This window comes from Setaria italica, chromosome II, assembly GCF_000263155.2.
Source record: "Setaria italica strain Yugu1 chromosome II, Setaria_italica_v2.0, whole genome shotgun sequence".
Lineage (NCBI taxonomy): Eukaryota > Viridiplantae > Streptophyta > Magnoliopsida > Poales > Poaceae > Setaria > Setaria italica.
Window position 1 is genome coordinate 44,722,168 of NC_028451.1, and position 22,413 is coordinate 44,744,580.

Genomic DNA, 22,413 nt, shown 5'->3' on the forward strand with positions numbered 1-22,413 from the left:
TGATGGTAGTATGCATGCTGACTTGATAAATTCCCATGGTTTAATCAGCTAAACGTGGGGACCATACCATTGAACATGTTGCCGTGCTAATGGTTTTAAATATTGGCATTTGCAGGGAGGGGAGGAAGGGGCCGCTTTGGAGGTGGAGGTCGGGGATATGCGAGAGGCGGAGGTGATGAGTACAATGGCGGCAACCGTGGGAGGTCGAACGGTTATGGGCGCGTTCCTCACCAAGAGAGGGGCATACTGGGGAGCCATGCTCAAAGGAACTGATCTGGTGCAGCAAGAGCAAGCATAAGGTTTTGATCTGTCGTCAAATGGAGAGAGAGAGATCCAGAACAAAGCAGCCTATATGCTGCTATGTTGCGTTTGGAAGGTTTTGGGGCTTGTTTTGTCGATGAATGTGTGCACATGCGCGTGACATCCAACTTTTGCTAGACTGATGATCCCTGTTTACATTAAGAGAGGTTGTTCTGTTACCCTAGCTGCTATATTGTTGCTTGCGTGTGACTATGGTGATGGCGTTCGATATTTTTGTTCTATGCGGCGTTGAAGATCGTTACCAATGTTCATTTGCAGTCCTGAGGCTAAGGGCAACCCCTGTGAAGGAATACTGGGTATCTTGTCCCCATAGCCATAGTGCTGAGAGTAACTTTGAGGCTGGTTGCGTTTGGGTGTGACTAGGTCCAAACAAGTGAGGGCACCAAGGTTTCATGTCATAGCTGTTAAAAAAAAAAGGAAAGTTTGATGTGTCTCCCGACCATTGCCGTAAAACTGGACTAATCTGGGTGCTGGGTTGGGGTTGGGTGCCTTTCTTTATTTTTGAAAGAAGGGTTGGGTCGGTGCCTTTCTATGTAGCAGTGTGAGATGCCATGATGACGCCACATCCCGGCCATTGGGTTTGTTTCAGAGAGCTGCCTTCGTTGGATGCGGCTCCATCCGAGAGATCCGACGCGGAGCTGCCATCCAGTCGAGCCAGTGGGTTCAGCAACGTCGCACGCGTCAACAACAACACAAGTTGGTGATGGGAATTTGATATTTTTCTGGCTCGACAAGTGAGGCCAGAGCGTCAAAGGGTTTTCCCCCACACTCGTTCGCCGCTGTGCACATGCACAAGGGAACCGTCAAGACTAGAACTGAGAGTGAGAGGGGCAACTAGAACTGTGAGACGGGCATTGTCCAACGAGATGTTGGGTCGATGATATCGCTCAATCGCTGGGACGCCTCTCATCATCAAGAAGGAACTGAAGATCGTCCAATTCGACGTTGGGTCAATGGCTTTGCATGCGCTGCCAGCGCGCTTCTGGCCGCGGCCGTCGTCGTCGTCAACGTAGGCAAGCTGGTGGACTGCGCGGCCCTCACGGGAGGACGTAGCTGACGCTCCTGAGGACTGCGAAAGGCCGGGTCGGATGCGGTAAGCGGGCTGTGAAAGGCCAGGGCCAGGGTTTGCGAGCATCCACGGCCTAGTTGGCCCACTTTGACTAGCAGCCCAATAAGCCATGTATGCCTTGCTTTTGTAGAATTTTTTTTGTCTGCTCAACAATTTAAAAGACTTGTTTCAATAATTTCTATATTTTTTCATAACAAACTTATTGTTTTGTTTCCGACTTGTCGAGCACGTGCATTTGTAAATTTGAAATAGCAGATTTGAAATATATTTTTTCAAAATGATTAAAACACCATGGTACAAACAACCTCTGAAATGGACTCTTTGTTGAATGTGTTTAAAGTTTACCTAAATCCCATCAAACCACCAACACTAATCTCTCAACGATCTCTAAACAAGCGTATGATTCACATTCACATATGTCAACTGGGGCCTCCTTTCATGAGATTGCCAGTTTTCTCCTAGATTAATAACAAAAGTAACTAAGTTGTAACTGTGCCCTCATGGATCAAGTGGTAAGCCCGAGGGCCCTTGTTTCTCTCTTTTTTTTAATTTATGAACTATGAACTTATTGTTCGTTATGTTAAACTTGTTAAAATCTATTTGATGTTTAAATTGAAGTATGATTGATCACGAGAATTACATATATACACTGACCATTGGGAAGCTGCCAACGCGGTACAAGTACGGTGTAGCCATGCAGGGTTTGTCGTTGTTGGGCACGGGCAATCCGTGGTTACCCGTTAACTCAATTTTATGTGTTTTTTTAACTGAGGTTAGGCATTTTTTCATGGCACAGATTTGGAATGGCAAGTTGCCATCTCATGCAGCGGGAAAAAGAGTGCCGTGCCGGGGGCCGGAGTCCAGTTTGGAATCTAAGGCTCGACGCCTCGACCAAGTCGGTCATGGTACTGGTGCCACACTCTCGTGCTGGTCATTGGTCTCTCTGGCCGGGCCCCTACTCAAGGACAACGGTGATGGTTAACCGGTCACAGTACATCGTTTCGTCGCATTAGCATGGCGACGGTGGCCGAAGTCCAAAGTCCAAGCCAAAACAGCCCAGTACCGTACCTTTTCCACTGCCACACTCCCATGTCGCGCGGCAGCGCAAGCCGACCCATCATGCTGCTAGTGCTCGCCGAAGGACAGGCACGTCGTACGAACCGCAACATCCGCAGCGGCATCGGTCGCAGACCTCCCATTTGCTCCTTGGAGGCGAGCCGGTGTCCTCACGCGAATCGATCCCGTATTCCCGTGGCGGAAACCGCTAGCCGCTCCAAAATCTTGGCCGCAGCTTTGCCCAGGTTCTTCACGGCGCCACGCAACGCTCTGGTCCAGCACTGTGCTAGCTGACCAGGGGAGGGCTCGTTCTCGTTTCCTTGCAAGCATCTTCTTCAGAGACCAGAGTACTGGTGGTACTTTGGATGTTGCCTCTGGGGAGGACGACGAGTCCAAAACATTTCGTGGGAGTAGAGTACCTTGGGTTTTTGGGTTCCATTTCGTAGGGACATGGCGTCCCTACCGTAGCGTAATGGGGCAGGGCTGGTTAGAGCTAGGTTAGGCCATGAGGCTGGGTCTGATTAGGGCTAAACTACTCCATAATAAGCACTTTTAGGCGCCTCGGGAATTGGAACCAGCGGCTGCACTGCAGCACGAGACCGTCGCGGCAGCCTTTCCATGTAGCAGCGCGAGATGCCATGATGATAAGCTTCTTTGTTTATGCAACGTCCCCTGCAGCGAGCACACATCATGGACTCGGTGGCACTCCGGTTCTTCAAGCTTTGGCCCTGCAAAATGCTGTCTTTTACGAGCTAGCTAGTGTCGCTTTGTCAGCCGCCGCTTTGGTCTCTTTTCACCAATACTACCCTCGTGCCCTACAGATCCGTGCGTCTGTCACTCGATTGTTACGCTACGCCTTTCTGTACCCGGCAAACCAAAAGGCCCCTAGTGTGTGAGAAACGATGTGCACGTTGAGCATCTCGCTCCTTTTGCTAAAGTCTGGGCGAGCTTAATTCAGCGCCGTCGACTTCGTCAGATCCAGGCGCTGAAAAATAGGCCGTCGCGTTCGTCCATTGTGCTGGAAAGGGAAGCGTCCGGTTACGGATTAGGTGGCGGTTAGATGAGCTAATTTTTTTTAAAAAAAAAAACTTCCGAACCGCTCCGGTGATCTGGACTCAACTGCTACCTCCCATCAGAAAGGTGAAAGGAACAAGGCGCGAGGATTTGGCGATCTGGCCACGAACTAATTTGAAGCGAGCCGGCGCCCGGCGAACATGACTCGCGGCGCACATGAGCAGCTGAGAGCTTGGGAGCGCCGGGGCCGGGCGCTTCGAGTTCGATGTCTCTGACACGCGGGCATCAGTGCCACGCCTCCGGACGCGTCGCGACTCGCGACGCTCCTTTTCCTGGCGTGGAGACCCCGGCGAGAGAGAGGTTCAGGAAACAGATAGACGTCGCCGTCATGGAACGGATTATGAGGCCTGCGCCGCGCCGGTCGCGGTCGCGATCGTCCACAGCGGGCACGCGAATTCGGGCAATGGAGATCGCCAGCGCCCAGGCCGATCACGCGTCCGCCAACCAGTAACTGCAGCTGCAACCCACGAGACGACGCTGCCACCGGCGTCGCTGTCGCGGTATCCACTGGAGATACAAGCCGGTGGTGTCCACACCGACCCGGCAAGGTCTCGTTTCGGGGGCTCCGACGCGGCCGCGTACGCGACGACGGGGCGATACGGACAACGCCCGCGAACCGCCACGGGCCACGCACGGCGCGGCGCTTGGAGGTGGCCTCTGGCCTGCGTCGTGCACTCGTGCTCCACGGGCGCCTGCTCACGCCTGCCGCGTTGGAAGGGGAGTCAGGGAGTCCCCGGCTTCCTCGCCACCAGCACCGCACCAAGCTTTCCCCGAACCCCCGTCTCGTGTGTCAGGATCACGGCACCGCACAGGAGTTACTCTGGCGTGATCATGCGACAGATCATGGCATCCAAGGCACCTGAAATTTGTTATTAGTGTAGGCATGAGGTAGTTTTTTTTTCTAACTAAAAAACTGACTACAAAATGGGAGTATTTGGTATGATTAATTATGGATATAAGTCGTTTTTTATTTGTTTTCTTTCATTGACCGACAGCACTAATGGTGAGCATGGGTTTCAAGTACACGAAAGTCGGGGGTTTTTTCAAAAGTTTGTCCCTTCCTGACTGTTCTAGCAACAAGTACTTGATTGCGAGAGTTGCATAATTTTGGAATAGAGGTCTTTTGGAGAAGAAAAAATGGAACAGAAAAAAGATTGGCTATGAATGATGAAGTCAAACTCCTCAGTCTGTACAACCGAAAGTCATGAGCAATTGATCATTGCTCGTTAATTCTTCTGCGTAGCATTGCTCGCTAGTCTCTAGTCAGACTAAGAAAAATCTAAAAAAAAAGAAGTTGAAGAAAAATGTTTCCTTGATCATACACAGCTCTAGTCTCCAAGAAAGGCATGATCTTGACGCCGCAATCAGCGTCACTTCTTCTCCTTGATAATGGAGAGCTCTTCGAGCCAGTCCAGGATCCTGCTACGGCGGACGCCCTGACCGCTCTTGGCGCCGTCCTTCTTCCTGCTCCGCTTCGCCGCCTCCGGCAAGCGCACGGGCTCGACGGCGTCGGGCGAGCACTTGCACCCGAGGCTGTCCCCGAACAGCGCCCCTAACCCAAGCTTCTTGTCGACGGCGGCGGTCACCTGCTCGAACCTCGCGCTCCTGCTGCCCCCGCCTCTCGCCGCGGTGGCGGCGATCTTGGCCTCGGCGGGGCGCGGCGGCGGGTACACGTCCGGGGCGCCGACGACGCCGAGGCGGAAGAGGCCCCACGAGGCCGGGGGCGGCGCGGACCCGGTGCTGCGGCGCGGCCGCGCCGAGCGCAGCTGCGGTGACGGGCTCGGGTGCGCGTAGAACAGGCTGCTCGACAGCGAGCGCCGCGGCGGCGGGGCGGGGGCGCCGCCCTGGTCGGAGGAGGCGCTCTTGGACGACTGGCTCCGGCTGACGCACCCGCTGCTGCTGCCGCTGGAGCTCGCGCTGCGGCTGCCGGACCGCGAAACGAGGCCCACGGTGGACGCCGCCGACTCCGACCGCGGCAGCGTGACAACGCTGGCGCCATCGCCGGCCGCGGCCGAGGAGGGGCGGAGCGGGAGCAGCTTGCCTTGGCAGAACAGCTCGTCGGCCACGCACATGTCCGTCTCCACGCCCTTGCCGGCCGGGACGAGGCCGCCGGACGACAGGATGCAGAACTCGAAGTCGTCCGCCATGTCCGAGGTAGGCCCGTCGGCCTCGGCGCGAGACTCTGCCGCTGCGTCTGCCATGGTCGGATTCTTTTCTTGGTCCAAGGAGAATGGGGGAAGAAATGGTCAGGTTTTCGTTGTGTTGTGGGTGTCTTTTTGGCTTCTTCGGTTTTATCTTGGAAGAATGGAAGAGGTGATGTGGTGGTCTCTTTCGTCCCTGTGTTGTAGGGACCCTGAGATGTCACTATATAGATAGTGCACTTGGCAGCCATTAGTCAAACCTCAAAACTCCAAAGGTTGATTTCGGGTACCTTTTAAAATGACGCTGTTTTTTTTTTATCAAGTGTCTATTTTGGATGAAAGCCGGAAAATACCCGTACACTTAAAATGTCGGAATAAATTGTGTTGAAAAAATTAATTCGTACTATAATGTACACCGTGTCCAAGAGTATCATAAAAAATTCTTCCTCAAAACTATGTATTGGGGTTCTCCTAAAAAAATTCCCCCAAAAACATATCAGTCCACAGCAGATCGCTAATAAATAGCCCACAATATTTCAAACACATGCCACGTCATCGTATTGGGCTCATCGGAAGGGACGCGCGGGCGTGCGGGAATCAGGATTGGGGGAGGAACGCCAACACTAAAATATACGTGGTGGCAGGCTGTTTTTTAGCGTCGCTAAAAAATTAGGGAAGGTTTAGAGCAACTCCAAGAGTACTCCAAAAAATTCTTCCCCAAAACTATGTATTGGGGGTTCTTTAAAAAAAATTTCCCCCAAAAACATATCAATCCACAGCAGATCGCTAATAAATAGCCCCCAATATTTTAAAACAGGCCACGTCATCATATTGGGCCCATCGGAAGGGACGCGCGAGCGTGCCGGAATCAGGATTGGGGGAGGAATGCCAACGCTAAAATATACGCGGTGGTAGGCTGTTTTTTAGCGTTGCTAAAAAATTGGGGAAGGTTTGGGTGGACTGTTGGAGTTCGTTTTTTCTCCTTTTTTCCCTAAAAAAAGTATTGGGGGTAAGATTAGCGGCCTCTTGGAGTTGCTCTTAGGTGGATTGTTGGAGTTCATTTTCTCTCTCTTTTTTTTCTAAAAAAGGTATTGGGGTAAGATTAGCAACCTCTTGGAGTTGCTCTGAGCAACTATCCGTCAAAAAGATTTTAGCCATTTTTGGATGAATGCTTTCCATTGGAAGCACGATTTGATGCAAGAAAAAAACACGCCTTAAACTTGAATATCTTTGACCGATTAATTTCTATCAAAATATACACCGTGGGAAAGAGGTGATCGTAAAAGGAATCACATATTTTGCCTATGCGCGATGTGGATTCGAGGCCAATGTAAAAATAGATCCACGGCTAAGCTGGCTAAATTTAGCCACTATGGATCCAAACAGCACCCACCTAAATTTTACTCCCTCCATTTTATTTTTTTTAGATTTATAGGTGTTTGTATGCGTCTAGGCATAGTGTATGGCTAGATGCATACAAACACCTATGAACCGCGAAAAGCCAAAACGGTCTACAATTTGGAATTTGGAACGGAGGGAGTAGCTAGCTAAAGATTTCTTTAGTTGGTTGAACACAGTTAAACTCAGCTAAAGTGATAAAAGACCAAACTACCCCTCCACCTTCCTCGGGAAAAGTATTTAAAGTGGGAGTGAGATGATAAATAAATACCTTTTCAACTACCATTTAGCTAGGAGATCCAAACACCCCTAACTAAATTTTAGCTACCTCTAGCTAAACTTTAGTTGGGTGGATCCAAATAGGGTCTAAGTTTAACCACGGTGAAATAGTAACTCAACTTGAAAAGTAGCAAATATTTGAATTCACTTAATTATTTGAGTTCGAATCACACAAATATTGTTTTTAATTGCTATCAAAACAAAATAGATATGAAACAGTGTGTTTGGAAGTGAATCTTCTATGCATCACAGTTTACTTCATGAGTAATGCGCTAAACTTCTATTGCATAAAAGAATCTGTACCACTAGCCTATGGTGTGTGTGGCCCACTAGCCTATAGTAACTCAAGTGGCATGCATATACGCAAAATAGTCGGGGTGGTTGAGATACTACCACAAAAGGGGGGAAATTGATGACATGCACACGAATGTCAGTCGTCAAGTGCGCAGACAATCAGCCTGTTCGGCTGGACTTATAAGCTGACCGAAAAGCTGAAACGGCTGATTTATTGTGAGAAAAAAATACTGTTCGGTAGCTAATAAGCTGAAGCGAACAGGCTGAATTTTTTTTTATAAATTAGTCATGCAGTGTGTAATCATCGTCATCGTGATTTGGATTTGCTCTCCCTGTGGTTCCTACGAAAAGGACCCATTCTGGAGTGACCCTGAAATGTCACTATATAGGCATTGCACTTGGCAGCCGTTAGTCAAACATCAAAACTCCAAAGGCTGATTATGGCTAGCTTTAAAATTATACTATTTAATCATGTGTCTATTTTGGACGAAAGGCGTAAAATATACGTATACTTAGGGGCTGTTTGGAAGGAGGAGGCTAAACTTTAGCCCTGTCACATCGGATGTTCGGATACTAATTAAGAGGACTAAACATAAGCTAATTACAAAACTAATTGCAGAACCCCTAGGCTAAATCGCGAGACGAATCTATTGAGCCTAATTAATCCATCATTAGTGAATGGTTACTGTAGCACCACATTGTCAAATCATGCACTAATTAGGCTTAATAGATTCGTCTCGCGATTTAGCCTAGGGGTTGTGTAATTAGTTTTGTAATTAATCTAAGTTTAATACTCCTAATTAGTGTCCAAACATTCGATGTGACGGGGGCTAAAATTTAGCCCCCTCCTCCCAAACACCCCCTTAAACCGTCGCAATAAATTGCTGCGAAGAATTAATTCGTACTGCAATATATATACCTCGAGAAATACCCTGTTCGTCAAAAGGCCATTCACGATTTTAGTTATCACAAGCACATTTTGAACGTAACAAACAAAAAACACACCTAAAAATGGAACGCCTTTGACACAAGCACCAAAATGTCACTCGCTAGATGTGTGGGCCACTGCATACACATGTATACAAGTGGCACATACACAATTAGAGAGGTTGAGATACCGTATAAAAAATAAAAAATAAAAACTGATGCCATGAACCAGAATGTCGCACGCCAAATGTGTAAACCGAAACTTTGGATGACCTAGCCATGCACTGTGCAATCATCGTCACCATGATTTTGTATGAAAATGACCCGTCGTCGCGTAAATCGAATCGGCCCCAAATTTTCCTGCCTGTTCTGCTTACTCCGCCAACTGTCCACGAGTGAACAAGAACAACACTGCATTCCATCCTCGTTCGCTGAATTCAGACACGGCAGTATATACCTCCATTGCCTTGCCTAGTTGCCAGGCGTGTGCACAAGTCCAAGGATCGAAGGACCCAAGCAAATCCGCTCATGAGTGGTCAATCGCTGCCAGACATCACACCACGCAATTCCTCTCGTAACCCATGATGATGACAAGATTTCGACAGGTAAAGCTGGATCAAATGTCAGGATCTCTCGCATCAGCATCGCGCATTACGCGATTTTACAACCACGGGCGGAAGGTTAGGCCATCGCTGTACCATCGCTCGAACGGCACCGACGCGCGCGCCTCGCGTCCGCGATTGGCTACGAAACGGGGTGCCGATGGAGCGAGCTCGCCATCGCTCAATCATGCCTCGATGAGGCATCAGGTCAGCCGTAGCTTGATGGCGAATCGGCACTGGCCAGGGCCGGCCGGTCAGGCGCCGGCGCGTCGATCTGTTGGCGGCCGCGGACGGGCGGCTCGCAGCGGACGCGTCTGCCCCCCGTGCCCGTGCCCGTGTCGTGCCCATTCGGCCGCCAATGGAGCGCGGGGCGTTTGGGTTGATCGGGCGTCGCGTGACGAGACCTTTGCGCGCCGCCGCATTAACGCCGGCCCGTGGGGGTCATGCGGCGCGGCGGCAGTGGGGCTCGGAGCTTTCGGCTCTTTAATGGCGGGGCCGTGAGAGCCTGAGACTCAGAGAGACCTGGCCTTTGTTTACTTCCCAAGTTGGGAGGTGCCAAATTAGCATTTTGTCATAAATGCGACACTGTAGCGTTTCGTTTGTATTTGTGAGTTATTGTCCAAATATTGACTAATTAGGCTTAAAAGATTTGTCTCGCAAAGTACAACAAAACTGTGCAATTAGTTTTTGATTTCGTCTACATTTAGTACTCCATGCATGTACCGCAAGTTTGATGTGATGGAGAATCTTCTTTTTGCATAGTGTCAAAGTTGGGAGTTTGGAGGGAAGTAAACAAGGGGCTGGGTGGCTGGGTTCCACTTCCATCCCATCCATCTGCCGCGTTCGGGGGTCAGTGGCGGACTGGCGGTGGTGGCGGCAGCGGCTCGGCTGCCACTTGTACACTGTACAAGTGTGCAGCAGAGAGGGAGGTCGTTGAACTGGTCGGCGGCGAGATCGCAACCGCCCGGCCGGGTGACGTCGAGCTGATTCTGGAACTGGTCGAGCTCTTCCCGTCTTCCGTCACGGCCGGAGCCGTGGTCCTGCTAGTACTGTGCACGCATGAGCCATGACTTCAGTTCAGGGTTTTCAGCAGCTGTTCACGTCATCGTGACGGCTTTGACCGTGATTATTTTGTGCACTGTCGATGCCGCCTTTGACCAAGGTTTCTGTTTGCAGACCGGGATGGGCCGGTAGTTTTTATGGGCTGGGCTAATAATCCGAGCCAGTGCCCGCCGCACGCCGGGCCGTTTGTAACAGAAGTAGCCCATTAGGCCCGTTTTTGAGTTGTGGATCGTCTTCGCGCGACCCGTCCTAGTCAACATTTGTCCCATTTTGTATTGAACTCTTCTTGTTTTTTTTTTGAGGTTTTGTATCGAACTCTTCTTGATTTGATGCAACTTGCATGGGACCGTGCATGTCCGTCCAGCCCGGACGCAAGACTAGACACGACTTCTTCAAAAACCACGGTCTTGTGTGATTCTGCGACAGAAGGTCCGCATGGTAAACGTGCAAGTGTCCATGGATCAATCATCGTTCTAGAATGCTTCGCAGAACGTAGTCGATTTGTTTAGCCCTGAAAGACACGAAAACGCCATCCTCCGTGCACAAAAGTTTGCACAAATTCGCTTAGAAAATTGCAAGTTGAGGGAGGTCGAGTTCGGACCAGTTGAAACACCAGGTCCCACGAGTCCAAATATGCACGCGCGCAAGTGTGCCGCGCCATCAGAGATCGGTTCCAATTTCCAAGCCCGCCGCTTCGTGCTCGCCTTCCGCGCGGCTCCTTCGCCCTCGTGCTCCTTTGACGCGACCGCGCACGACGCGCCGCCATGTCGGTCTATAAATTTATATCCATGGCTGCAGATACAGCAGCAAGCAGATCGTCACAGGATCTGGATCAATAGCGTGATGGACCAAGACGAGTACCTGTCCCTGTGCCTCATGGCGCTCGCCGCCGCGTGCCAGCAAGCCGGCGCGGCGCCATCGTCGTCCATGGCGGCGGCGTCGACCGACCTCCCGCTCCACTTCCGCTGCCCCCTCTGCGGCAAGGCGTTCGCGTCGTACCAGGCGCTCGGCGGCCACAAGGCGAGCCACCGCAAGCCGCCAGCAGCGGCTGGCGTGGCGCCATTGTTCCACCAGAAGGAAGTCAGCGCGGAGGCATCGGCGTCCGGGAGCGGATGCGGCGGCACCGGGCGGCACGTCTGCACGGTGTGCCGCAGGGGATTCGAGACCGGGCAGGCGCTCGGCGGGCACAAGAGGTTCCACTACCTGCACGGGCCGTCGGTTTCGGCGTCGCTGCCCGGCGCTGCAGAGCCGAGCGCGGGCGGTGGGTTTGACCTGAACCTGGCGCCGCTGGTGGCGCCGGAGATTGGATTTCCCGGCGTGAGGAGGCGGAGCGAGGACGAGGAGGTGCAGAGCCCATTGCCCTTGCCGGCTAAGAAGCCACGCCGCCGGCCGTCAAATTCTGCGTGAACTGAAGAAAATTCAGCGCGGAAGCCATACATTGGATATGTCGTCAGAAACTGAGGCACGGCTGCTGAATCAAATAATGCGGCTGCCCTTGTTCGCATGCTAACGAAGAACTGTAACGCACGTACCGTTTGTTCTTCATGTGCATGAGAAATTGGGGGCTACAAATGAAGCAAATGTGAAATAGTGGTATCAATTAATAGTCTCGTCTCGTGATCAGTATAAGGAGGCAAAGTAGCTGTATTTCAAAAAAAAAATCATGAGTTGGAAACCAACATAATATTTTCATCCAAATCCTAGTAGTCAATGGTCGATAATCTAGGCATCAACTCAAACAAAAATCATCTCATTGCCACCTAGACATTTCCTTCTCGGTGACCAACGGGTACTGTGTTAGAATATAAATAAATGAGAGAACAAATATAATAAATTTTGGTTGATTAAGGGCTCCAAAAATTTATCTGTAAACTTCTAAATATAATAAATTTTGGTTGATTAAGGGCTCCAAAAATTTATCTGTAAACTTCTAATGTTTATACATGTTTTATAATACTTATGCCTCTGAAAATAAACCACAAGCTTTACATACCAGCATGTACTGATAGAGCAATAGGAGATTGCCCATTGTTGAAGGAAGACTGCCCATGTACTGCTAAAATGGAACTATGGGTTAACCAGAAAATATACATGGTAGTAATTTCTGGTTTGGATCAGCAATACATGGGTTAACCAGAAAATAGTTTGCATAGAAGCCCAGCAAATAACTACTGCTGCTGCCCATTGTTGAAGGAAGACAGCACATGTACTGCTAATGTGGAACTATGGTTTTTCATGCAGAATCACAGAGCTGTTGGTGTGGTTGCTTCCTTGCTGCATATTAACCAATCCAAAGTATGTTCCAGCAGGACCTTTTCCAAGGAGGGATGCATGTGTGCCTTTCTCCACAACAATTCCTTTCTCAAGCACAATGATCATGTCACAGTTCTGAATAGTGCTCAGCCTGTGTGCCACCACTACGCTGGTCCTGCCTGTCAACATTCGGTCCAATGCCTCTTGCACCACCATCTCAGACTGACTGTCCAATGCACTTGTAGCTTCATCCAGAAGCAATATTGCAGGATTCTTTAGAATCGCACGAGCAATAGCAATGCGCTGCTTCTGCCCTCCTGAAAGTAAAACACCTTGCTCACCACACCTTGTGTTATATCCATCCTTCAGGTTGCTAATGAAGTCATGTGCATTTGCAGATCTTGCCGCATTCTCAATTTCTTCCTCGCTCGCTGTTTCGGTGCCATACACAATGTTCTCTCTGATGGTACCTGCAAATAGTGTTGGTTCTTGGCTCACCAGCCCAATGTGCTGTCGTAGGGCTCGAAGATTATATGTTTTAATATCTTTACCATCGATCTCTACTACCCCGCTAATTGGGTCATAGAACCTCTCTATAAGCCCAATAATGGTCGACTTGCCTGAACCACTTTGCCCAACAAATGCCGTTGACTTGCCTGGTTCGATGCTCAAGGATAATCTTTTGAAGATGATCACATCTGGCCTTGATGGATATGCAAAATCAACTTCTCTAATGTCCACCTCGCCTTTGAGCTTCTCTGGTTTATATCCATCGGGGCTATCGGGATCTATCTCTGTTTTCCGATCAAGAACAGCAAACACCGAAGCGACTGCATCAGCACCCTTAGCAAGGTCTGCAGTAACACTACCTGCATCTGCAATCACAAGGCTTGTGCTTACTAGAATCAAAAAGGTTTGGAAAAAGGCCTTCGCGGTAATATGGTGCCCAGCTATGAGAATGCCACTATACCAGAAGGTGAGTGCCCATGTACATCTCAAAATGCTCATGGAGGTGCCGAGGCCAAAACCTGCAAACCATGACTGTCGGATGCTTTCCTTGCGTGGACCATCTTGTGCTTGGTTAAAGAGGTGCAGGATGCGGTTCTGGGATGAGAAAGCAGTTATCGTTCGGAGATTAGAGACAGCCTCGGCAGCAAGCTTACTGCATTCAGATTGTGCCTGCATTGATTTCTTGGACATTCTCTTTAGTAAGACATGGCGAGTATAGAAGCATGTAATGTCAAGAGGCTGCACTGCAATCATCACAAGAGCTAAACGCCAAGCAATCACTAGACCCATGATGTACGCGGTTAGAACTGCAGAAACTGTCTGGGTCACTAGAGACATTCGATCACCCACCAGTGACCTCACCTGCAATACAAAAATTATGTCTTGTCAAATATTGTTTTCTTCTAAATATTTAGAAGCTTTATTGTACTTACAATGTTGGCATCGTTGGTAAGCTGTGAGCATATGGAACCACTAGAGTTCTCATCGCGGTCAAACCACCCGATCTCGAAAGTGAGAAATTTAGAGAGCATTTGTTCCCTGATCCTCTTTGTGAGATATTCCCCCATGGCAGCAAAGTTGTAATGTTGCCCAATACTGATAAGGAATGTCAGCACCGCAAGGCCGACAGAGACAAGTGCATAGGTCCTTGTTTCCTTCTTGATCTCTTGATGATCTGTTGAGAAGTAGATCGAGATCACGCTACCCATGGCATAGGCAAACACAGGCTGTATGCTTCCAGACACAATTGCACTAAAGATTCCCATAAGTGCCTGCTTCATTTCTGGTGCATTAAGCATAAGTAGCCTCCTGAAGGATGGCACGGGAAGCTTTGGATTCTCTGTGTTACCATAAGCTTTTACATCACCCACTGAACGTGTTGAGCTCGACCTACTTGCTGCAGTGAAACCCCTGCTCATGCTTTGACTGCTTGATTGCCGCAAAATATCTGTACTTCTAGTTTTTCCAAGCTCCTCGCCGTCCTCGGTCATGTCCACTGAATCTCTGGTTTGCTGAAGGCGGACAAGAGATGAGTAGAGGCCATTCTCATTTCCATTGAGCTCATGATGGGATCCTAACTCCTTGACCTCACCAGACTGCATGACAACAATCATATCGGCGTTGCGGATAGTGGAGAGACGATGAGCAACTACAATAGTAGTTCGGACCATGGAGACCAACTCAAGCGCCTCCTGCACAACATGCTCTGAATTAGTGTCCAATGCACTAGTGGCTTCATCGAGGAGGAGGATCTTGGGTGACTTTATGAGTGCTCTGGCAATAGCAATCCTTTGCTTCTGTCCTCCAGACATTTGGATACCACGCTCACCCACCTGTTATTAATTAGTTTGTATATGGTTAGCGTCCATGTAAGAACAACTTCTTATAATTACTTGAACAAGTCTAGTCAAAATGAACCTTTTGCAGCTTTCAAAAAAAAAAATGAACCTTTTGCAAGATGAGCAATAAATAGTTGATAGTAAAAAACAGTTCAAGGTAGAAATCTCTTGAGAATGTTTTTTTTTTCATATTAACTGCAGCCAGGGAATTGACTTAAGTTTCTTGAAATAAAAATTAAAAAGGACAACCCAAGTTTGATGTGGCAAGAGTGTAGAGGTAATTGATCTTTAATTACATCAGCAAAGATGCAAATTATTCACGTCAGCAAACCTTTGTTTGTACGACTCTCTTATTCCATTCCTAACCTTTCTTACCAGTTAGTGTGTACATTACATGATTGACAACATTTAATTTGTGGTCACGGCATCCCTGGTTAGAAGAATGTATCTGTCTTTTTATTTGTGTTATACTATACATATGTAAAATTGACATGCGTGTTCAGTTTGTCAGATGACATACTGCCTAATGGCATCCTTCCTATTATGTGGAACTCAAAATTTTAGTTGAATATTTGATTGTTTGAGGTGATCGTTCTACTGCTAATTTGGTCCCTATCCCCAATTAGAGATAGTTAACTGACAGAAGTTACTATTGGCAGATGATGATACGGTTATCCATCTAACTTTGTCTTTTCAGCACTAAGCAAGTAGAACATCTGAACATGGCACATACTATACCTGCGTGTCGTAGCCCCGCGGCAACTGCGAGATGAAGCTGTGGGCGTTGGCCGCCTTCGCCGCAGCCGTGATCTCCTCCTCCGTGGCGTCCTCCTTTCCAAACCGTATGTTCTCCCTGATCGACGTCGCGAACAGCGCCGGCTCTTGGCTGACGAGTCCCATCTGCGCGCGCAACCACTTGAGCCGCAGCCGCCGGATGTCCACGCCGTCGAGGATCACCTCCCCGGCCGTCGGGTCGTAGAAGCGCTCCAGCAGCGCGATCACCGTCGACTTCCCCGACCCACTGGCGCCCACCAGCGCCACCGAGCGTCCGGCCGGCACGCGTAGGCTGAAGCTCACCAAGACGGCGCTCTTCGGCCGCGACGGGTAGCAGAACTCCACGTTCCTGAACTCCACCTCGCCGGCGACGCTGTCTAGCACCTCACCGGCGCCACTCTCCGAGTCTATCTTGGGCACCCGCCTGATCAACTCCACGATCCGCTCTGCCGCCGAGCTCGCCTCCGCTAAGTACTTGATGTTCGACAACGCGGACCCTAGCGCTCTGCGTGGTCAATTCGCGTTAATGGCGTGCCCGGGTCGGCGTCTTGCATCGGCGAAACAAATTTATGGTGAAGCATGTGCAGAGTCGAAGCTAGCAGGGATTACGACGTACCCGCCTCCGACTACAATGACGACGGCGACGATGTAGACGGTGCCGCCCTTGTAGCCGTGGTACATGACAAGGCGGCTGCCGTACCAGACGTTGAAGGCGAAGATGGCGATGCGGATGCCGCCGCTGCCGACGGCGACGCCCTTGGCGAGCCCCTGCCTGAGCCCGAGCCGCACCGACTCCTCCAGCGCGGCGGAGAACCGCGCCGCGGTGGCCCTCTCCGCGACGAACGAGTACACGGTGCGCACCGACGACACGGCCTGCTCGGCGATGGCGCCCGGGCGCGCGTGCTGCTCCCGCATGCGGCGCGCCAGGCCGACCTGGACGCGGCCGTACAGGAAGCCGGGGACGACGAGCAGCAGCACGGACGGCAGCGACACCATCGTGAGCCGCCACAGGAGCGCGAACGCGACAGCGTAGCTGGACACGAACAGGGTGACGTTCATCACGAAGTTGGGCACCTTCTCGCTCAGCGCGTCCTGCACGGCGAGGGCGTCGCCGGAGACGCCGGTGATCACCTCCGACGTCGAGCCCGCGCTGATGTCGAAGTACTCCACGTCCTGCCGGAGCACCGCCCGCAGGTACCGTGCCCGCATCCGCGACGACTGCCGCTCCGCCGTCCGCGTCCAGCAATACGCCTCTGCACGGAAAATAATCCACGGTGGTCTGAGAGGCAGCGGCCGGAGCATCGGCATGCTTGTGGCAGTGCGCGCTCACCTAGGAACGCCGCGATCCAGTGTGCAGCAGCCAAGAAGAGGGTATTCCTCACGTTCTGGCAGAGAGATCCGGTGGATGCGTCAGTGTTGTTGTTCATGCGTGTAACGACATTGCCAAGGATTGGAAATTTGGAACATCTGAGATGGAATCTGTACCACGTTCATCTTGGAGCTGAACTGCTGGAGGTGATCGGGGCCGCTGCCGGTGTCGTCGAAGACGCGGCTGGTGATAGCCAGCATCACCGGCGTCGACATGCCGTCGCCCATGGCGCCCGCCAGGCCCAGCACCATCAGCGCCACGTCCACCGCATCCGCGTGCATGAACACTGACGCGAACGACCGCAGAACCGGCGCCGCCGGCTTCTCCTCCACCGTCTCCGCCGGGCTGTCGTCCTTGGCCATATCTCCGGCGAGCTAGCTGGCATACTGATCGGTCTCGGTCCTGCTCGAAAGATATTATATTGCGTGGCAGCAGTCAGCAGGTGCTAGTCACTGTTCCTGATGATGTTGGAAACTTTTTCTCTGACGCACTGTCATCTGACGTTGGGTGGCTGACGTGTTGCTGGTAGAACGTCAGACCGAGAGATTCGCCCGTTGTTGGTATCCTGCTTTGAAGAAAGTTCATCCTGGTCCACCACCTCCCCTCTGCTTTTCACCCCCACATCATCGGGCGAAGAGTGCACTGATGCCAAATGCGCCTTTACCAAAATCCAAATCATCGATGAGAGGGGCCGCCACCATTAGAGAGGAATGGAGTGCTCTAGGAAGAAGCTTGTCGTTCAGAAGCAGAAGAGACATTTTTTTTTTACGGAACAAGAGGGGCGTGGCCCCTACTGATTATACATACTAAAAGTAAAAGTTATGTACAAGAAACAGAAGGGGTGGGGAACAGATTACAAAAGAAAGAAGAGATAATTGTTGCTGAAAGAGGCAGAAAAGTTATCATGTGATCACAGTTGCCTCAACCTGAACATAAAAATAATATGTTTTATGTACATATATCAGAGTATGGGCACTTAACAAGTTACCATCACTTTTGGAGCTTAGATGCCTTCTGCTTCCTGCGTGCTTCATTAGACATGAATGCCTCCATCATGAACAGGAAATGCACCAAAGGTTAATCTGAGGACCAGTCTAATTGGAGTGAGCAAAGTGCGATGATTTTAGGGTAATTATAGCGTACTCCCTCCGTTCCAAAATATAGGTTGTTTTAACTTTTTTAGATACATAGATTTTGCTATATGTCTATCTATATGTCTAGACATATAGGGTTATGTCTAGGTACATAGTAAAATCTATGTATTTAGAAAAGTCAAAACGAACTGCACTTTGAAACAGAGAGAGTACTATTGTGACCAACATAGAGGATAACACCGCCGATACTGAAATGCACCAACTGAGCAAGCCTAACATGAAAAACGTGTTCACTGTATCTGTATTGGAAACAAGAGTAAGGGGGTGTTTGGGAGGAGGGGACTAAATTTTAGCCCCCGTCACATCGAATGTTTGACACTAATTAGGAGTATTAAACCTAGACTAATTACAAAACTAATTACACAACCTCTAGGCTAAATCGCGAGACGAATCTATTAAGTCTAATTAGTCCATGATTTGACAATGCGGCGCTACAATAACCATTCGCTAATGATGGATTAATTAGGTTTAATAGATTGGTCCCGCGATTTAGCCTAGCGGTTCTGCAATTAGTTTTGTAATTAGCTTATATTTAGTCCTCCTAATTAGTATCAAACATCCGGTGTGATAGGGCTAAAGTTTAGTCCCGGATATCAAACGCCCCCTAAGTAAAACCACCTCGAGTGATTGTAAGCAGTCGCCTGAAATGGATATATCCAGCTGAGAAACTGACACGTGACATGGGTGGAGTAGCTAAGTAGCTAAAGGAAAACATCAAAGAAGTGAGACCCCTTTTTTTCGAAACATACTAGAAGGGAGCGCTTTTATGCATAAAAAATATAAATAGAAAGATAAACAAAGGTATATTATCTACGATTTATTGGATTTAATCGGCATGCCAATAGTCATATGCGGAATTAGCTTTTCGCTTGGGGGTCTTCGTTGTTGAATTATTTAGGGCCTGCTTGGCAACAAGGAGTTTAACACCCGTCACATCGGATGTTTGGATGCTAATTAAGAGTATTAAATATAGGCTAATTACAAAACTAATTGCACAGATGGAGTGTAATTCGCGAGACGAATCTATTAAGCCTAATTAGTCCATGATTTGACAGTGTGGTGCTACAGTAACCATTTTGCTAATGATGGATTAATTAGGCTTAATAGATTCGTCTCGCGAATTAGCACAGGGTTCTACAATTAGTTTTATAATTAACTCATGTTTAGTTCTCCTAATTAGCATCCGAACACACTGTTAAAGTTTAACACCTCATATCAAACACCCCTTAGTCACCGGCCCACTAGAGAACCACCTTTACGTAATTGGGCCTCCAAGTAGCCGGGCGACCGGCCCAGCGCTCCCCGCGTCGTTTGTCAGGCATATCCATCCAATCTTCTTCGTCTCCACGAGCGGCCGCGCCGGTGCCACCGCCGCTCCGGCAGCAGATTTTAACCCCTAAACCCCGGCGGTTCCCGCCCGCCGCGCCATGGCCGAAATGCTCACCCTCCCGCTCCCCCTCCGCGCGCCTGCGCCGCCGCCGCGCCCTACTATCCCCAACCCCATAATCACCCACCGCCAGCCTCACACCTCCTCCTCCCCTCCTCGCCTCTTCTCCCCGACCTCCCTCCTCTCCACTTCCCGCCCCACCCCGACCTCCTCCTCGCGCAAGCCGCGCCTCGGCCGCCCGCTCGACCCCTCCCGCGGCGGGACCGGCGGCGACGACCAGCCGTGGCACCTGCCGCCGTCCCTCTCCCTCCCCGCCCGCCGCGCGCTCCTCGCGCTCCTCGCCGACCCATCCGAACACTTCTCCCCGCGCGACATCCTCTCCGCTCTACCCGAGAACGACCTCGCTGCTGTCGTGAACGCGCTCGCCTCACGCGCTGGGCACCCCGGCGTCGCGCTCGCCGCGGTCCGCGCGGCGCGGGACCTTCACGGTGACCGCGCCCTCCACCAACCGCGCGTGCTCCCCGCCGCCGTCCGCGTGCTCGCGCGCGCCGGCCGCCTCTCCGAGGCCGCCGCTCTCCTCGAGGCCGCGCCGGCGCCCGATGCCAGCGCATACACGGCACTCGTGTCCGCATTCTCCCGTGCCGGCCGGTTCCGGGACGCGGTCTGCGTGTTCCGGCGCATGGTTGATAGCGGCGTGCGGCCGGCTCTCGTCACCTACAACGTCGTGCTCCATGTCTACTCCAAGATGGCTGTCCCGTGGAAGGAAGTGGTGGCGCTCGTCGACTCCATGAAGGAGGACGGCGTTGCGATGGACAGGTATACTTACAACACGCTCATCAGCTGTTGCCGTCGTAGGGGGCTTTACAGGGAGGCCTCGCAGGTGTTTGATGAGATGAGGGCTGCTGGGTTCGAACCTGACAAGGTCACATTCAATTCCCTGGTTGATGTGTATGGTAAGGCACGGAGGCATGAGGATGCAATTGGGGTTCTCAAGGAGATGAAGAATGCAGGCTGTCCACCCAGTGTGGTGACCTACAACTCCCTCATCTCAGCCTATGTCAAGGATGGGTTGTTGGAAGGGGCCGTGGAGCTGAAACAGGAGATGGAGTTGAAGGGGATCAAGCCAGATGTGGTTACATACACAACATTGATCTCTGGCCTTGATAGGGTTGGCAAAATTGATGCAGCTGTTGGGACATACACTGAAATGGTGAGGAACGGATGTAGCCCGAATCTGTGCACGTACAATGCATTGATCAAGATGCATGGGGTAAGGGGTAAGTTCACAGAGATGATGGCTGTATTTGATGAGCTCAGGGCTGCTGGGTATGTGCCGGATGTTGTCACGTGGAACACACTCTTGGCAGTGTTTGGGCAGAATGGTTTAGACTCTGAGGTTTCTGGTGTATTTAAGGAGATGAAGAAAGCTGGTTATATCCCCGAGAGGGACACATATGTTTCACTGATTAGTTCCTATAGTCGATGTGGTTTGTTTGATCAAGCAATGGAGATATACAAGAGGATGATAGAAGCTGGTATATATCCAGACGTTTCGACCTACAATGCTGTTCTATCTGCATTGGCTCGGGGTGGTCGCTGGGAACAGGCAGAAAAGATGTTTGCTGAGATGGAGGATCGGGACTGTAAGCCAGATGAACTCAGTTATTCATCATTGCTTCATGCATATGCTAATGCAAAGAAGTTGGACAAAATGAAAGCTCTGTCAGAAGATATATACTCAGAGAGGATTGAACCACACAACTGGCTTGTAAAAACATTGGTCTTAGTCAACAACAAAGTTAATAATTTATCCGAGACAGAAAAGGCATTCCAGGAACTGAGGAGGAGGCGTTGCTCCCTGGACATTAATGTTCTTAACGCTATGATATCCGTATATGGGAAAAATAGGATGGTCAAGAAAGTGGAAGAGATTCTTTCACTCATGAAAGAGAATTGTATCAACCACAGTGCTGCAACCTATAATAGCCTGATGCATATGTATTCCCGTTTAGGTGACTCTGAAAAGTGTGAAACGATCCTCACTGAGATCAAGTCAAGTGGTATGCGCCCTGATCGATACTCTTATAACACTGTGATATATGCATATGGAAGAAAAGGACAGGTGAAAGAAGCCTCTAGGTTGTTCTCTGAGATGAAATGTTCAGGCGTGAAACCGGATATTGTGACGTACAATATTTTCATCAAGAGCTATGTTGCCAACACAATGTTTGAAGAAGCTATTGATTTAGTACGCTATATGGTTGCCCAGGGTTGCAAGCCCAATGAGAGAACTTACAATTCAATATTGCAGGGCTATTGTAGACATGGAAGGATGGTAGAGGCCAAATCATTCCTTATTAACCTTCCTAAGCTTTATCCTGGAATATCTAAACAAGAAAAGCAGAGACTGCTAGAACTATGGGCAAAACACACTTCGTAATATAGTTGTTGAGAATGAAACCATTTTGGGAATTCCTGAGGATGATAAGTAGATAGTACTATTTTCTTTTTTGTCCTTAGTGGCATGTACATCAGAGTGGATTTGTACAGATTACATGTATTGTGAAGAAGAATTGAAAGAAGCTGATGAAATACATATAGTTCCTCTGCTAAATTTGCAGGGGAACTCATGTTGTAGAACCTTCATACTGGATGAACCACCTTGATTTTGTAACTGCATCTGCCATTTTGGACCTGATCTGTTGGAAGTTTTGCCTATGAACAATACATGCATGCATTTGTTGTCTTAATTTATATACTTAAAGAGCAGTGATGTGTGTTTATTAATTGTTTTTGTAAGTTTATCTCTCTGGTTCTCTTTGCTGAAAATTTAAGTTGTATTTGCATTCTCACAGTAAACTGAAAACGGGTACATCTAGTTTTCTATTTTGATAAAGTTATTTTT

The 22,413-nt window shown here is 49.8% G+C and overlaps 5 protein-coding genes across 5 annotated transcripts in view; 3 read left to right on the forward strand and 2 right to left on the reverse strand.

Moving 5' to 3' along the window:
• LOC101783179 (ras GTPase-activating protein-binding protein 2) overlaps positions 1–493 on the forward strand; it is a 5,701-nt gene extending 5,208 nt beyond the window's left edge. Inside the window, exon 9 of the mRNA XM_004958126.4 lies at positions 116–493. Coding sequence (XP_004958183.1) covers positions 116–273 — 158 coding nt within the window. The 3' untranslated portion in view covers positions 274–493. The remainder of the gene's footprint in view (positions 1–115) is intronic.
• A 4,167-nt stretch (positions 494–4,660) lies between these two features.
• LOC101783585 (zinc finger CCCH domain-containing protein 18) lies at positions 4,661–5,938 on the reverse strand. Its single transcript, XM_004958127.4, has one exon. It carries the CDS (start codon positions 5,719–5,721, stop codon positions 4,891–4,893), a length of 831 nt encoding a protein of 276 aa, XP_004958184.1. The 5' UTR covers positions 5,722–5,938; the 3' UTR covers positions 4,661–4,890.
• A 4,923-nt stretch (positions 5,939–10,861) lies between these two features.
• On the forward strand, positions 10,862–11,631 carry LOC101784653 (zinc finger protein 1). Its single transcript, XM_004958129.3, has one exon. The coding sequence runs from the start codon at positions 11,067–11,069 to the stop codon at positions 11,628–11,630; it is 564 nt and encodes a 187-aa protein (XP_004958186.2). The 5' UTR covers positions 10,862–11,066; the 3' UTR covers position 11,631.
• A 465-nt stretch (positions 11,632–12,096) lies between these two features.
• Positions 12,097–17,358, reverse strand: LOC101783981 (putative multidrug resistance protein). Its single transcript, XM_004958128.3, has 6 exons — positions 17,084–17,358; positions 16,929–16,983; positions 16,215–16,851; positions 15,563–16,103; positions 13,919–14,818; positions 12,097–13,847 (listed from the first exon to the last, which is right to left on the reverse strand). The coding sequence occupies exons 1-6, from the start codon at positions 17,327–17,329 to the stop codon at positions 12,447–12,449; spliced, it is 3,780 nt and encodes a 1,259-aa protein (XP_004958185.1). The 5' UTR covers positions 17,330–17,358; the 3' UTR covers positions 12,097–12,446.
• Positions 17,359–19,442: 2,084 nt separating this feature from the next.
• LOC101785047 (pentatricopeptide repeat-containing protein At5g02860) lies at positions 19,443–22,245 on the forward strand. The gene has a single exon (XM_004958130.2). It carries the CDS (start codon positions 19,549–19,551, stop codon positions 21,946–21,948), a length of 2,400 nt encoding a protein of 799 aa, XP_004958187.1. The 5' UTR covers positions 19,443–19,548; the 3' UTR covers positions 21,949–22,245.
• Positions 22,246–22,413: the final 168 nt, after the last annotated feature.